The sequence below is a fragment of the Thalia democratica genome, chromosome 4 (genome assembly GCF_965202585.1).
Source record: "Thalia democratica chromosome 4, ktThaDemo2.hap1.1, whole genome shotgun sequence".
Lineage (NCBI taxonomy): Eukaryota > Metazoa > Chordata > Thaliacea > Salpida > Salpidae > Thalia > Thalia democratica.
The window spans coordinates 62,154,539-62,171,934 of NC_139168.1; the positions used below are offsets into that span (position 1 = coordinate 62,154,539).

Below are 17,396 nucleotides of genomic sequence, written 5' to 3' on the forward strand. Positions count from 1 at the left end.
AAGTAGTTTTAAGTACCTTTTCAATGTGGCTATACCAATCAATACAGTTTTTTACCAAAAACTTATTTTATGCTAAAAGTAGACCAAAAAGCATGTTTTTTCAAAAACAAAGAAGAAATTTCGAAAACGTTGCAAAAACTTTCAAAAAGCATTTAGCAAACCATCTTAATAATTGTATGACATTAGCGTATATTTATTTTTAAAAGCCAAAGTTATTTACTTTAATGAAAAGGGACGATTACTTTTAAAATTTTATGTCTGTTTTTTAATAAAAAACTTAGAAAACATTGATGTAAAGTAAGTTTACATTAGTTCTGTTCTAAGCTCTGTATAAGTTTTGTATAATTGTTATCATTGTTACTCTGAAAGCTCTTAAGATCCTTTTAGGAGAAACAGTGTCAGCTAAAGTAACAATCTTTGAATAAAATTTTGATAGTTAAGCTCTTATGTATTGAGCACTCTAATTTATACAGTTTTTGTATAAATTTTGTATTAAACTATATTTAATTGCGACATGAAAATCTTTAATATCTTAGTTCGTATTGCTAAAACTATTCTAGCTCAAAATTTAGTTACAAACAACGAACACTAAAAAGAATTCGTCCTAGAATGTTTCTTACTAACTGAATCCTTAAATTAAAATACACATAGTGTTAATTGTTTTCAATTTCTAATATTTTCCTAATTTTATTTCAATACTTATCAATAAAACTACCACTTTTTTAAAACTTTGATTTTATACTTATATAGTTTATATATTTTTAAATTCATCAGCCAGCAATAACTTATTTTTTAACACTTTCAGCGCAAATTTTCTTTCAAGTATTGTTTGTCGACTAGAAATGTTGCCAACCTTTAACAAAAATAAAGCTTTTTAAATCTACCGGTTCTAAAGCTTACATATTTTCGCATTCGCACTACATTGTACTGCCTTTAGCATAGTTGCTATATTTTTTTTTCGTAAAACTAGCTGTTTTAAATGCTATGCGTACTCAATTCACTTTTTATCGATAAAAAGCATAGTCATAAAGTTTAAGTCTTAATACCGCTAGACTTAGGGAAGTTTTATTTGTTACGGTTCAGCTGGGGAAATATGTTTACGTTTGGCTAAGAAGCCGAATGGAATTTTGGCTACTAGGCAGGTTATCTTAAATAAATAAATCTGTACGTTGCGCATGTGTTTGTTTGTTTTAACTTATAACATCATGCTCGAGAGCTTTTAATTATTCGCTATCGCCTTATCGGAAAACATGCGTTTAAGCATGTCAGGACAGAGGTTCTAGTTGTAAAAGCCATTTTAAAACTGCTAAAAAGTTTAGAGTTATAACAGCCCTGCGTTAACCTTAAATAAATTAAAAAAAAACTTAAATTTATGTGAAAATAGAACCAAAAAAAAACATGGGAGCAAATGGTTAAACTAAACTTTCTTGTGTTAGATCAGGGTTTCCAAAAGTGGGCGGTACCGTCCCCCTGGGGGGGATTTAGTAAGTTGGGGGGCAATAACTAGTAAAGGGGCAAAAGGGGCATTTTAAAATTTTTAAACTTACACTAGATATATATTCTTGAGTTGCAGATGAGGAGAAAAAAGAAAAAATGTCTTAGGTGTTTTAAATGGTAGTCTTGTTAGAGGGGGCAAAAGCTTTTTAAATTTTTTCAAAGGAGGTGCAATTTGAAAAAAAAGTTTGGGAAACCCTGTGTTAGACTGTTAGAATTTAGTCAAACTCTTACAACCAGTTTGTGTTTTACAAACTTATGACTTGCAAATTTTTCTGCTAAGAAAAAGTTTCTTAAAATTTTCTACTAACAAAATTGTCAAATACTATTTAGACTTGTTACAAAATTAAGCAAAATTGTTAATAAAATATTTATATAGCCTTTTATCTATCTATTAAAATGTATTTCAAATAAGAAAAACAGTTTAGGCTCTAAGTATAGGTAATTTCTAAACAGTAAATTTGAAAAGCGAGTTTACACAGGAACTATTAATTCATTTAATTATTGCTTGAGACAATTCACTAACAGAAAATATAGAGTTTGAAAACATAAAACAAACAAATCGATTTCTTATTTTTGTAGTTTTTCTATTATTTATTTTCAATTTATTTACAAAAAATACGTTTGTAAAGCTATAACTTTCTTTTAAGTTTATGTAGTATAAAGTGTTTTTGATTTTTTTTAATATGTAGCTTTGAATTTTAACATTAACTTATATGAACTTTTTTTAATAAATACTGTTCTTACAACTATTAATAACAAATTATACAGTATCCTGTTTTTATTACACTGACATATGTAGTACATTTTCATAGCTCAGTTGAAGTGTGTTGACTCGTTTAACACACAGTAACATATATAAAAGAAGGATACCGATAACTTATTATTATTATATATTCCAGTGAACTTGTTTCGCTGAGATCTTTTGTTAACAAACGCTTAAATTTATATTTTGAATAGTTCTTACAACTACAAATTTTGAGTGCACAATCAAATAATTATGAGTACTAGATTGTCGTTTAAACGGAAGTTAATTTTTTTAAAGCTAATATATTTAATTTTAATTATTAAAAGTGTATAATTTTGTTAATGATACCTGGGTTTTCATAATAGTAACTAAATGACATAATCATACTATAATGTAACTTAAAACTTATGTTTAAGTAAACTTGACTTAACACTTTGTAAAAACAACTTTTTAATTTAAAACACACTTTAAGAAAGTATTTTTAGAGTATACTTAAGAAATAATGTAAATACTGTTGTTAAAAGGTAGTATGTTGCAAGACAATTAAAATTTTGTGCTTACTGTAAAAAAAAGGCAACAACTCTTTTGATTTCGTTTAGAAAGCTGTAAAATTTCAAAGTTTACCTAAACTATATTAATTTTTTCAAAATTATAGAAAGCAAACTTGTTTTATGCACATAAAAATTCAGTTGCAAGCTAAAATACAAGTTTTGCTATTTTAAAATAAAATGTCTTAATTCAACAGAAGATATTTAAAGCTTGTTAAAATTAAATACAAAGTGTAAAGCTGGATGGTTATAAAGCAGCTAAGACTGTAATTTATGTTTTCATTTAAAGTGATTTTATCTTCTCAATGGTACTAATTTCATAACTTTTGAAAATATAAAACAGGTTTTATTAATACAAAATAATCTGTTAAGTCTAAAAAGTAAACATTGAAAAGTTTAACAGAGTTGTCACGGGCCTGGCTTATTCAGACTAAATCAGGCTAAGTTATTGTTTTAAAAAACAGGAAAAAGTCAGGCTAAGTCAGTTTTTTGGGGTCAAAATGGCAAAAAGTCATTTGTCATTTTTTAAGGTCAAAATGTCAGAATTTCACATTTTTTATTTACAAAATTCCTCAATTTATAAAGCCTTAAAATGGTAAAAATTAACAAAAAATCCTTTAAAGTCAGACTAAAATTGCAAACTTTTTCTAGAAATTTTACTTATAGTTTACTTATTTAGTTTATAGTTTATACTACTTAAATTGTTGTAGGGATATTTATACACTAAACTGTTTCTTAGTTAGAGTTTTAATTTTTATGCATGTTGATTTCATAAATAGAACATTAGTTTAAACCTTACACTTTTAAAAAGTTTTTAGAAAGAGCGTTACGCTTGTTTATTAATCATAGTAACTATTTCATTACATGTGTTTTCTTATTTATTTTCTGTAAAGTTTATTTAGTTATTTTATGTAAAATCATTAGTATTTTTTTAGTATGAATCCTGATACAATTTTTTTTAAATTTTATTACAATTTTTTGTTTTGCAGTATTAATGATATTTAATTTGAATAATTTCACTGAAAATTCTTTGCCAGTAGTTTACTTCACATTTGTGGCAGTTAGAGATTATTAGCAAAGAGGTAAGCAGTTAGAAAAACGTATACCTAGTTCATTGCAAGTTTTTAAAACAAGTTTATATAACTTGTTTTTACATTCCAATAACTTATTATTACAGTTATTTTTTGCTGAAGTAAACATTCTGAACACAGCAGCTACCTAATAGAAAGTTTGTAGCTAAGAATTACAAGTCTGAATAAAAAAGAAACTCACAGAATATTTTTAATCTCGGTTAAAAAATGTGTACTGAATAAGAAGTGCTTAATAAAATAACTCAGAGTGCTTATTTGACTTAAAGTGCGTACTTAAGCGTGTACTTAAGAGATAGGTAAAAGTCAGGCTAAATTTACAAAATTTTTAACCCTGATTTAAGTTTACTAAACAGTTATAGTAGTTATTAAACAAGACTTAAATTATTGTAGTACAAACCAGTGGCGTTGCGTGGTATTTTTCTTAGGTGGTGCAGAAAATTAAAAAAAAAATCATCCGAGTCGCCTCTGCTCGAATTGTCCCTGCTTGTGTTGCCTCTGCTCTGCTCAGCTTAGTTTTTATTTTTGTTTACAATAGCTTGTGGAATGAAACAACTTAAAACTGTACTGATTAAAAAAAATTCAACTTAGCTTACTTACCGCAAGATATTGATTTTATCGTAATTCTTCAGGAAATTTTGCTTTTTTGATTTCATTTGCGGCAAAGTAACAAGAAAAATGGTCGTTGGAGTTTTATAAGAGATTTTACTTTAAAAAACAAAAAAAATTATAGATACTTTGTTTTTTCTTACAAAATTTAAAGGTGGTGCAAGTGACGCCCCTGATACAAGCTATAAACTCCAAAAATAAAGTAAATACTAAAACAAATTTATTTTACCTACTAAGCGTAGCTTTTTATCAAAAGTACAGATTCTATTTAAATGAAAAACGTACCCTTTGTAGGCAAAATAAGTTTGTTATAGTGTTGATTTATTTACTTAATTCATTTTTTGGTGTTTTTATGTTTGTACTGAATTAGCTATAGTCATTAAGTACTTTGATTGGAATTTTGTGTAACTTTTAGTACTTAATAAAGATTTGTTTACTATAATTATTACTACTGAATTATTTTGACGGTCTTCAGCCCTTTTTTATCTGTAAATAAATAAACTTTACTTTGTAGGAAAAAAATTAAAACCATATTTGCTTGCGTAAGTTTTGAAATTAAAAAAAAAAAAATTATCAATGTTTATTTTTAATAAAAAAAAATCAATAAAATTTACTGTTTTTTATAGACATCCAAATCTTAATTTTGATTTCTTTGTTATAAGCAAAGAGTTGGCAGCTATGGGCCCTCTTTACTTTATTCAAAACACCATTTAATACTACTCAAAATTTTACAGCAATACAAAAAAAAAACTATGAGCAAACCACCTTTCAAAAGCAATACAGTATTTCACTTCAAAAATGACCATAGTAGCAGTTTTTCAAAGATGATGAAGCTCGAAAGCATCAATCAAAACCTACTCAGCTGTTGTCAGAGCAATGAAGATGAAGCTTTTGTCTTTTTGAACAAAAAGGCAGCTATAAACGATGAAAAAGATTTGCAATTATATACTGATGTCACTTTAAAAGGTTTGAATTTTAAAATGTTTCAAGACGCTAAAAAAGAAAAAAAAATTGTTACTTTATTGTTTTAGAGAGATTAAATTAAGTATTTATTAATTATAACTCAGTTACTACTTGTTAATTGAGTAATCACTTATTATATTTCAAAAAACTTAGTTTACTTTGTTACATGTTAAAAGAAAAACAATTTAAATTAAATTAGTTTATATTTATATTGCAAAATTTAAAGTAACATAAAAATACTAGGCAAACAGAACTTAATAAGTTAACTATATAGAGTTTACAATTTAATTTTAAATTTATACGACTCAGAAGAATAAAAAAGAATAAAGTATTACGTTTATGTATTTTTTTTATTGTTGGCAATTTAAAAGGATATGTTTTAAACGTAATTTATTGAAATTTTTATTAACTGACTTGATGATTATCTTTTAATTTTTTTTTTATTTGTTAATAAGACAGCAAAACTTAATCTAAACTAAATTTTAGGTAGGAAGCAGCTTAGTAGAAAAAATATTTTAGCGTTTTTAAAACTCAACAGTCTATTGTTATATGAAGATCAAAGGACATTTAAGAATTTTCACTACATCACACAGCAAATAAATGTAAGAAATGCAGGTACATTTTACCAAATTGCAATTGCTTTCAATTTTAAAAAACTTTCGCATTTCGCTTTTCGCTATATCCAACATTGCTTTCCATTAATAAGTGAAAGTATTAAAATTTTAGAATTAGACATCATCTTAATAGAAAAGATGATGTCTAATTGTCGACACTGATTCTTAAATAAAAATACTAACTGCAGTTGACAGTTAGGTAAGTTACGATTATGAAAACAGAAGCAAATTTTTGAAAGGGCTTCTAATGAAAATTCGTTACAATCTTTTCTCTGATCATGCTTTAAACAGTATTTTAAATGGAAATTTATACTTTAGTAAAAACAACGATTCTGCGAAAATTTTTAGAGATGTTTTACAAAGCAAAAGAACAAAAGAAAGTGACTTATACAAAAGAAGATACTGCAGTAATAAGTTTGACGTATAGTTACTGGTGGTTCCTACCTCAAAAAGAAAGTGCTTAACAGCAACAAACTAGTCGACGGTAGTAACTTCAACAAGGTAAAGGATCTCATCGCAATGAAATTCGCTCGAAGATGGTCTAAGTTTTGCAGGGGAGCGGTCTTCGTGTTGGAGACAGGGACTCGAGCCATCAATTTGTAAAATCTGTCGAGAGATATTCTCTAATAACTAAAACTTGGCAGAACGTAGCTGACGTGACTGATTACCGCAGGAACTTTTGCTTGTGCGCGTTCGCGGGTGCAGTTTATTACATTGGAGGACGCCAAACAGCAATAACCGGTCAAACTTTGAGCAGTTCTTTACGCTCTTGCAGAAAATTTGACACTGTTGACAACACTTGGAAAGAAGTCGCCGGAACGAAAGAGGCCGAGATTGCGGCTTGCGCGCCTTTTGAAGGGAGAACAGTTGTTTCCGGTGGCTGCAATGACGACAACGTTCAACTGAGAACCGTTGAGGCTTACGACCATGTGGCTGATGCGTGGTCGTCAATGCCAAGCATGGTCGTAAGAAGATTCGAACACAGCTCTGTTGCCATCAGAAACAAGCTGTTTGTTTTGGGAAATTACGTGTCGATTGAAAGAGAGTCGTGCGAAGTGTTTGACTCTGCTTTTGAAAAAATTGTACTCCTCAAATCATCCTCTGTGACGCTTAAGTTGAACTGTCTCGCCTTTAGTTTTTTGACGGAAGTAAACTTGTTATTCTGGGAAATAAATATTCAAAAGGTTTGTGTTATGACGTCGAAACGGGAGAGTAGACAGAAGAAATATTTGAGACGACTGAAGACATAAAATTTTTTAGTTGCTCACTTATACCTAAGTTGAAGTTTTAAATACAGCAGATGCACCATCTTCAAAGCGAATGTTTGTTTAATTTTTTTTAGCTGTTTAATCGTTATTAGTATTAAACATATCAATTAAAAAATTGACGGTGTTAGAGTGAAGCTACGTGCTAAGGTGGTACTCCGTGTTAATGTGTCATTCTGTGAAATAAGCACTTTGTTTTTGTACTATTAATTTATCTAAAACTAAGGCAAAATGTCACAATTTGTCCGACAATTGCTTGAAACGTTTCTAAATTTCTTGAAGGAATTGATTATAATTTAGTTTCGAATATCTATTTAAATTAATTTTTTTTTCTAAATAGGCTTTTGATTTGTTTATGATATGTCAGTACAAGTGCTAGAAAATTTTCAAACTTAAATAATATGACTGTAGCAGGTACATCACAATTCAAGCTCAGACAACTCAAATCCTAATAGTATTTTCTAGTAGCCCTACCTAACTAAATAATTAAAAAAAAATCTATTAATGGTAAGCAACACCGTTACAACTAAACTTCGAGGCTACATTTATCTGGTTATAAGCTCAACTGGGCGCGAATCAAGAAAGGTTGGGAAAATGTCATTCTAAATCGAGGCTTTCAAGTAATATGCTGCAAAAATTTGATTTTTTGTACGACTTATACAGCTTTGTAATTTAGATGAAAACTAGCATCTAGATCTAGAAATTCTGTATTTGTCATATTAGCCTTAATATTTACGTAAAGAAACTAATGTCATTGTTATTAAGAACTTTCATATTTTTAAATTTACCTTTAGTCTTCTGTAGCTAATTATTACTAATTATTACCCTTTATCATTTTGGCATTTACTAAAAAAAACACTTTCAAAACTAATCTATTGCTTTTACTTATTTGAAATGTATAACCTTGACTATTTAACAAGTTTTTTACATATTAAAAATTCCAATAGGTACATCACACTTGTTAGTTAACTTTTCGACTATGATTCACTACAATAAAACAGCAATTATTTTGTTGCATTTAATAATTAATTTTCTTAATTTTTTTGTGATTTAGGTAAGGGTTTCAGAAAATATTTATTTTCTTAATTTATGCTAAGTACTAAAAGAAAAACTAACTAAATTGAACTTTGTTAATTGTGAACTTGATATTTGATTTAAATCATTTTGACCTTATTCTGTTTAATATTCTATCGAAACTTATTCAGCAGGTTTATCAATACAAGTTTTATCATATTAATTACTGTACAACTTCAATGTCTTAACAGCTCGGTAATTATTTTTTAAAAATTAGTAAAAACTTTTGTTTACATAGTTTTAAAATAACTGCTGTTATCTAATTCTTTATGACTTTAGTTTTTGCTTCGGTATTCCTTCATTAACATTTTCTAAAAAATTAAGTCCAGGTTTCTTATTTGTTGATGTAACATTTTCTAGCACTAATTTACAAATTTTCCAGACTTTATTTTGATATAGTGTATTACAATGCAATGTTTCTCCGTACTGAGATTTTCAGTTATTATACGTCTCAAACAAAACGAAATCAAACAAATAGATCTTCTTTTTGAATAAGAAGTATTATAATTGACGAACCTAATAAAGACAAACTTTTTATTTTTTTCCTTGGTTAAAGATCAAGTTGAGAACTCAAGTTGTATTTTTGATTACTAAAATTATACGATTTTATACTTTGAACATAAAAATTGAGTGTATTGTGTCTTCAAGTATTTTTTTAAGTTTTTACTTTAAATTTGGAAAACAATACTTTAAAGAAGGCTGTTTTTACAAAAAAAATCTTTAATGATGATAAATTTTTAATGCACCAAATAAAAACATTTGAGGCTCAAAAAATTTTTTTTAAAGCAAGTTTGTTGCAATCAAAAACAAATATTTTTATCAGCAGTATGAAAAGAGAACATAACTAGTTTATATGTAGTATCATACTGCAAAAATCACAACGTTAAGAATATTGAGGTATTATTTTTCATCAATACTGTTTTTGATTGGATTAATAAACTTACTGCTAAAAAAGGTTGTTCATTCATATTGAAGCAGTTTTATTAAAGACACATGTTGAAATAATTAACTATATATTAAAAAAAAAACTGCTGAAAATCGATAATTTAATTTAATAAAAGACACAAATAAAAGCTTCACAAAATAAACATTTATAAAACAGTTTTTTACAAAAGGTAAGATCAAACTTATTAATTAAATTCAGCGTATGTATGGTAAACATTGTTTTGAAGATATTTTTAAATAAAAATTACAACCTAAAAAATCCGCAAACACTTTTATTTTTGCATTGACAACAATAAAACATTATGTAACATATAATATTAAAACCAAAGGTCAACGTCTTTTATCAAAAAACAACTATTGAACAATATTTAGTTTCATACAGTAAAACTCCTTTTTGTAAATACAAGTATGGAAAATGAAAAAATACAAGTAGTAAAATTTAAGATGACTAATGACCTTTCCATACAAATGAAATTAACCAAACCTTTAACGGTCAATTTAGGCATCAGTCATAACCAATAGTTTTCTTTGTGTCAAAAAAACGTCATTAGCGACACCTGACTTGATTGCTATGGAAAACTTGTCGCTAATGAACCGTGAAAATACAAACATTTGTAAAATGATGACGAAAAGTTTTGTTAATGAAATAACAAAAAGCAAGGGTGAACATGATTTTGCTTTTCATTAAAACTAAGAAGTTTTTAAAATACTACTTAATTTAAATCGTTTTCTATAATCATCAATAGTAGGCATTCTGTTTTACTAAATTTCAATGCTTAAAAATCGTTTTCGTATTCTGGCTAGCTTAGTTTTATAAAATTATACTAGATATTAGATATTTAAAAAAAATTAGTAATTTTTTAACGGTAGTATGGTATTTAAAGTGAAAATAAAAAATTACCAAAAAGTAGATTTACAAACTTTAATATTCATAAAAAACTGTTGAAGTGTAACTATTTAAAAAAATATTTTGTTTATACATTGTTCTGTGATTCAAACCTTGTTAATTTGATTAATTTATAAGTTAGTGACAATAAGATTTATATATTGGCTTCAACTATTAGTTACTTTAGTTCATAAATATTTTAATTTTCGTAATCTTTATTATAAAGTAAAAAAAACTAATAAAAAAGTTTTGACGGTAAACTTTTGGTTAAAACTTCGTCACGTAAAATATAAATATGTAAAAACAACACGATTAAGTCCGCACGTTCTACAAGTTTGTAACCAGAAAACGTAGTCTGTGGTATCTTAAACAGATTAATTTATATTTAAGACAATTTTCCTACTCTTTTATTTAGTTCAAATTAGATTTTAATAATTATCTTGTGTAAGCTATTCTTACTTCGTTTGCTGCGATGTCGTTGCAGACAAGATTTTGCAAATAAATTTTATGACGAATTTCCTCAATAGATGATGAAAATTTAAACTGTTTAGCTGTAATGCAATTTTTTTTGCAATCATTGCATATTTTGACGATGATGTAAAATAGTTCAGTTATTTTATGTATCATTCGCAAGCAAACTGACAGCATTTAAATGAATATGAAAAAAATCACTTTTAGTAAACTTATACAAAAAGTTAAGTTATCATCTTCGTTAATAGCAACTCGAACGGCTGCTTTTTAAATTACAAAATACAAATAAAGTCCTGGACAAGATGTTTAAATGTATCCATTGATGTGCGACTCGATTACCGAAAGGTTCTTTGTGCACCAGGTCCCAGGAACAAATATTTTGAGCGTCTTTTTTTTGTCGTTCAATAAACTATAATAAAGTAATAAGCTTGTGAAAGAAACACCCTCGCAACCATACAAAAAGTTAGATTGATTTAAATTAAACAAGCTCATAAACATTTTTTAAAATCCTCTATGGTCTATAAATATTAAGTATTAAAACCAATCATTTTAAATATTATTAGACTCTAAGATTGATAAAAGACAAAAATTATAAACGAAATTATTTTAATATCCATAAAATAATCATGTTAGTTTGGAGTACGTTAGACTTTATAACAAATACTTGTTTAATATTTATTTTGAGTAGGTTGCTATATAAAGTTTTTTAGCTGTTATCGATAATTATACACTTTATTATAGCTGTCATAAATTAATAGATTGATATACTTATATTAAATTGTTTTTCTTATCAAATTATAACTAAAATAAACTGTAATTTAAATTGCATTTCTTAATTTTACAATTTTCACTTTATTGATTATAACAAACAAATTTACATACACTTTTATAGATGCGACAATTTGATATACGACTGTTTATAAACTTTGTTTTTATAAGCTAAACCTTGTTCGAAGCATAAAGATGAATTAAAATAAATTAAAGTTTAGTTTTTACTTACTTTCAGGCTTTATATTTAAACTATTTCTAAAGGCTAGCTTACTCATCAAGATGGTAGTAAACCACAACATAGTATGTTTAATTAAAATACTGAACACAATTTTGTTGAAAAAAAGTCAGGAAAACTATTTCACATATATACCAGCCATGTTTAATCAATTTAGGATTTACTTAAAAGTGAGGTAAGGATTTTTTATTTGTTTCACCGAAGACAAAATCATAGAAAAAAAAACTTTGCTTAAAAAAAAAAATTGAATAAATTTTATCTGTCCTAAAGTTGTATTTGTACTAAAGTTTAAGCACTAATTTTTGATATTAATCTTTCTAAAATCAAAAGTTGCACGTGATTTTAGACTAGTTAAATTTTTTCAGTGACTTATTGTCTATCTTTGCATCTTATATTTCATTAACTATCAAATTTAGAAGCAAACATGTATAGCAAATATCTGTTTCAGAAAAAAAAAAACTTCATTTAAGTAAAATAACAACGACTAAGTTAAACAAACATTTTAAAATGTTATTTTCCAAGATAGTGTTTTGATTTAGTTAAAATCTTTTTTTTCTAATTTAGAACACTTACATAATTACGTAAGGTTGTTTACTCTTGCAACATGACCTAATGATCCAATGATAAGAATCTTAGTCAGTTAACATACACAAATGAAGAACTTTACTAACACTTTCTAACTTTATGAAAAAACAAACTAACTTGTATAAAAAAGTAAATACAATAAACTTTTAGTAATTGTTAATATTTAAAATAGCAATGTTTTAAAACTTATAATGATCAGATAAAAGCAATTAAAGCTCGATGCAGCTTGGTGTATTGTTTAGTAGCCTTAAAACGGAATTAAAGAAATAACTAATCAAAACTAGCATATTTCAAGCTGAAATGTTCTATGATATTTTAATTTACTTTAAATTGAACAATAAAAAGATTTTAAGTTATGTGCATATAAGGAGACGAACTAGGTTTAATTTTGGCTATTAAACAAAAACATTATCTTTCACTCCTGTAGTAACTATAGAAGATCTTCGGTTATTATGTTAAACAACTGAAGATCTCTTAAGAATTACTAAAACAGTGAAACATTGTATTATTTTTAATAATTTTTATTTTCTATAGTAAATTTGAAAGTTAGTATATGTAAATATTTTAAAAAGGTTATATTTAGCAGTAAAAAGTATTGAAAATTGTAAAGTAAGTTGTTCAAGTATTTTATTTAACCGGAATTTTTCACGGGTTATTTCGTTTGAGATCAAAGTATTTTAAAAAACTAAGTTTTCACAAAATTTCTATAAAGTTGCTCAAGATAGTCATAAAAATCAGAAACTATTATTTATTCGCGCAAAAGAATAGTAAAAAGAAGAAAACTTAAAGTTTACGCTTGATTGCTCATGACCGTGTACATCGAAAGCGGATTTTTTAAAAATCTCAGCTTTTTATCAACACTAGTTTTGATTAAATTAACAAACTATTTTCAAAAACTGTAGTTTATTCACATTAAACTAGTTTTGTTTAAGACACACTTTAAATTTAACAACTGTGAATTGAAAAAGAATGCTGATTAAGTTACATCGATATTCTCATTTATTGAGCAATATAAATATAAATGCACGAAGTAAGTATTTATACAATAATCTATGACAAAAAGTAATAATTCAATGCAGCCTTTTTAAAGCGTAGCATCTATAAATCCTAAAACACCTTTATAATTGCTTCAACAACAATATAATAATATTTTAAAAATATACTAAAAGGATAGTTTAACTTCTTTTTTAAGACTAAAAACAACCTTTAAACAGTATGTAGTTTCGTGCTTCAATATACTTTTGTAAATATAAGCATTAAAAAAATAGTACAACAAGCAGTGTAACTTAAGATGACTAATGACCTTTCCATACTGATGAAATTGGCCAAACCTTTTACGGTCAATTTAGGCATCAGTCATAACCAATGGTTTTCTTTGTGTCAAGAAAACGTCATTAGCGACACCTGACTTGATTGCTATGGAAAACTTGTCGCTAATGAACCGTGAAAATACAGATGTTTTTAAAATAATGATAATAAAATACATTAAAAACATATTGAAAAGCAAAGGTAAATACTTTTGCTATCTATTAAAACTAGAAATTTTACCACAGTAGTTTAATATAAATGTGTAGTTCTTTAATTTATGGTAATTTTAAGGCATTAAAAATCTTATTTATGCTATTAAATCATTTTAGCATTCTGGTTTATTTCGTTTCATACAATTACACTTTAACTTGAAGTTAAGAAAATAAGTTACTATTTCTATTATCGGTCATTTAGTCAAGGTGTTTAGTATTTAATGTAAATAAAAAATAGTTAATTCATACCTAAAACTTTAAAACTTATATACTACTGTTAAAATGCAATTGTTTAAAAGCTTTATTTTTTTAAATCATTATAATTACTTGTATAACGTAGTTGTTTTATTTAACTAGGTACAAAAAACTTGTCTAATTCATTTAGCTGTTAATTAAATCAAATGGAAGTTATAAAGAGAAAAGTTATTATGTATTGAAAAATTTTGATAACCTTAAACTTAAGTTTTGAATAAATTGTAAAATAAAGTTTAAGCTACATTTCTAAAATTACGCAGACAAAAAACAAAAACATAACAATCTTAATAAGTTTAATACGATTATAATTTTTTCTGTTGTTTAGTTAAAACTTTCTAATATAAGTATATTAGCTTATGAGACAGTTAGCTATTTTTAGGAAAAATTAAACTATTTATGTTTGTATCAAACATTTATAATAAACATTTGTCAAAATATTTTATAGTTTTATACATACGTTATTTTAAAGCTGGTAAGTAAGGATTACAAAAGTATGTTGATAGCTTGTTTGAATACGATTAATGACTCCAACAAATAAAATTTATGGGTCGTTTTAAGTTTTGAAGAATTGCAAATAATGTTATTTTAATAAAAACACGTTTATTAATTTTTTTATATTTAATTTCAAAATATTTGAAATAGACAAAGTATTTTTAGTTTTATAATATTATTCTTGTCAAATGAAAATATGACTTAAATTTGGTTTGTTATTCACGTTCTGAAATTTTAAGTCGTTTTAATCTGTATAACTTTTAATAAGTTTATTCTTGGAATGTAGTTTTCTAATATACTTTAAGATAATATTTAAAAATTTATTACTTGTAATACAATGTTAAGTTAACTAAGTTTATAAACAATAGTATTTAATTAAAAAATATTTTAATGGAGTTAAACATCAGTTAAAAAGTTTATAAATTAAACCACTAGTGAAAACTAAATCAGACAATGTAATCTATACCTATAGTCAAAGAAAAATCAAGCATTAATTACTTGATTACTTGATTTTATATTAAAAACGTATAAAAGCCGAATAAAATCATTAGCTTTACTCGTATAACAATATCGCTTTTTTTTTTAAAATTCGATATAAAAAAACCAAGTAAAAATAAATTAACCATTAACTAAAATACATTGAAATTATACAAAAAAAAAAATTATGATGAAAAACTTTAATTTTAATCTTTTATTTTAACTTTAAATAAATCGTTTTATAAATTTAAAGTTACTATTTTAGAATTTTATACACACAAAAAAAAAAAAACATTAAATAAACGTAATAACAAGTTTACCCTCATCACTTAAAACCTCCTTAATGTGAGAAGATTAGCAGTTTATAAGGTTTTGATAAAATTATTTTGTTAGTTTCCGAAGTTTATAACAAAAAGTTAAATAGATTGTTTAAATACGGTTAACAAATCAAATAAATAAAATTTACGGATATTTGAAAAATTTAAAACGTTGTTTGTGTACCAATATGTTTTACAATACTTATTTCATACTTAATGTCAAAATATTTTATATTGACAAAGTATATTTGGTTTAATATTAAAATTCATGTCAAATGAAAAAACGAGTAAAAATTTATTTATTAATCACGTTCTGAACTTTTTAGAAAACCTGAAAATATTCAACAAAATCCGATTTAGCTGAACGCATAAATAAGTATTTAATCTTAAAAAGATATAATTAAACAAACAAAGTCAAGAAAATATAAACACTGCAATCCCTATTTAGGCAAAAGTTTCTAACTAACACCTGTTTAAACTTACTTTTGACTCAAAGACAGACTATGCATAAAAAATAAAAATAGTTTGAAATAAATCACAGTTTTTAAAGGTTCTTCAATAAACGGCTCTAATCAAAAATTTGAAAAACTCTATGAACTCAAGTACAAATTTTACAAATTATAGTAATTTGCTACGAGTAGCAATACAACAACACAACTTTATACTCAAATACTCTTTTTGTAATGCTAACTTAAACTTTTATAACCTAAATTAAATTTTATAGTTTTTTTATAAATTGTATAAAGCTTAACAAACTTAAGTTTTAATACTTTTTATTTTGTAATCTATAACCCTAGTTTACTTAAAATTAGTTTAAAAGTAAAAAACTGATTTTTTTAATAACCAAATTTTAAATCATAGATAAACTGAAATATTTAAGGCTAAGTTAGTTTTTAAATTTCTACTTCAACTCAAACAAGTCATTCTGATAAAATGCAGATAGTACTTACACTTTAAAACATAATCATCATAACTATAAATTCTAATCATAATCTTTTTAATGAAACTTTTAATTTAAATGCATTCTTGGCTTTTTATATTTTTAACGGTGACAAAACAATTAAGTATTATTTAATCAAGCAAACATATTTATCAGTACTTAAGTTTTTAACCTTTAAATTAGTAGTGTAATATTAGTATATTTACACAATGATAATGATCAATTTGTATTATTATAATTACTAACTACTTCATTCAAAATAGTCTTTACGATATAAAGAGCTTTCCTGCAGAAGAAATGAAATAAAAAGAGGTATTTAATTTTATTTCAAAAACAACATTTAGACCTTAACTAACTTGAGAATTTGAAAATGTTAATACGTTCAAACAAGTATAGTCTGTTGAACGACAAAAAAAGAACTAAAAATATTTGGCCCTGGAACCGGGGGTACGAAAAAGCCTTTCGTTTATCGATTTGAACACTACGAATACCTTTTAACGAGTTATCCAGAACAAAGTTAACTCAACTAACTTTAAAGATACATATAGTCACATTAGATTTTAATTTCAGTTAATATATTATAGTAGCTTATTTTATTATAGAAAAAAGAGACTTTTTAATTAAAAAAAAAATTTTTAAATAAATTTATCATAAGTTTTTACGTGAAAATTTTGGTCAAAATTTTGTCACGTAAAATATAATTAAGTCAAAACGACACGATTAAATCTGCACGTTCTAAAATTTTGTGACCATAAAACGTAGTCTGTGGTATCTTAAACAGATTAATTTCTACTAAAGACTATTTTCTTGTTTTTCCCTTTAGACCTGAAAATATGAAAGTTATCTTGTGCAGAGTACTCTTACTTTGTTTGCTGCAATTGCAATGCAGACAGATTTTTGAAAATAAGTTTTATGACGAAACTCCTCAATAGATTTTAAAAACTTAAACTGTTAAGCTGTAGTACTTTAAATTACTTTAAAACTGTTGCATGCTTTGACGACGTTATAAAAAAGTGCCAATAATTTGAGATCTATTTTGCAAACAAAACGTCAGCATTTAAATAACTATTAAAAACCTTAATTTAACACGTTTTATATT

The 17,396-nt window shown here is 25.8% G+C and overlaps 1 protein-coding gene across 1 annotated transcript; it reads left to right on the forward strand.

Annotated features, from left to right (window-relative positions):
• The first annotated feature begins 5,311 nt into the window (after nucleotides 1-5,311).
• Nucleotides 5,312-7,314, forward strand: LOC145833516 (kelch domain-containing protein 8A-like). The gene is made up of 3 exons (XM_082940688.1): nucleotides 5,312-5,453; nucleotides 6,492-6,565; nucleotides 6,619-7,314. The coding sequence occupies exons 1-3, from the start codon at nucleotides 5,312-5,314 to the stop codon at nucleotides 7,312-7,314; spliced, it is 912 nt and encodes a 303-aa protein (XP_082796814.1).
• The last annotated feature ends 10,082 nt before the right edge of the window (nucleotides 7,315-17,396 follow it).

Bases quoted from the DNA above. Each gene is read 5' to 3' on its own strand.
- LOC145833516 (XM_082940688.1), top strand. From the start codon at position 5,312: ATGATGAAGCTCGAAAGCATCAATCAAAACCTACTCAGCTGTTGTCAG. The intron at 5,454-6,491 runs GTTTGAATTTTA...TTTGACGTATAG, and splicing joins TACTGATGTCACTTTAAAAG to TTACTGGTGGTTCCTACCTC. The intron at 6,566-6,618 runs GTAAAGGATCTC...TAAGTTTTGCAG, and splicing joins ACGGTAGTAACTTCAACAAG to GGGAGCGGTCTTCGTGTTGG.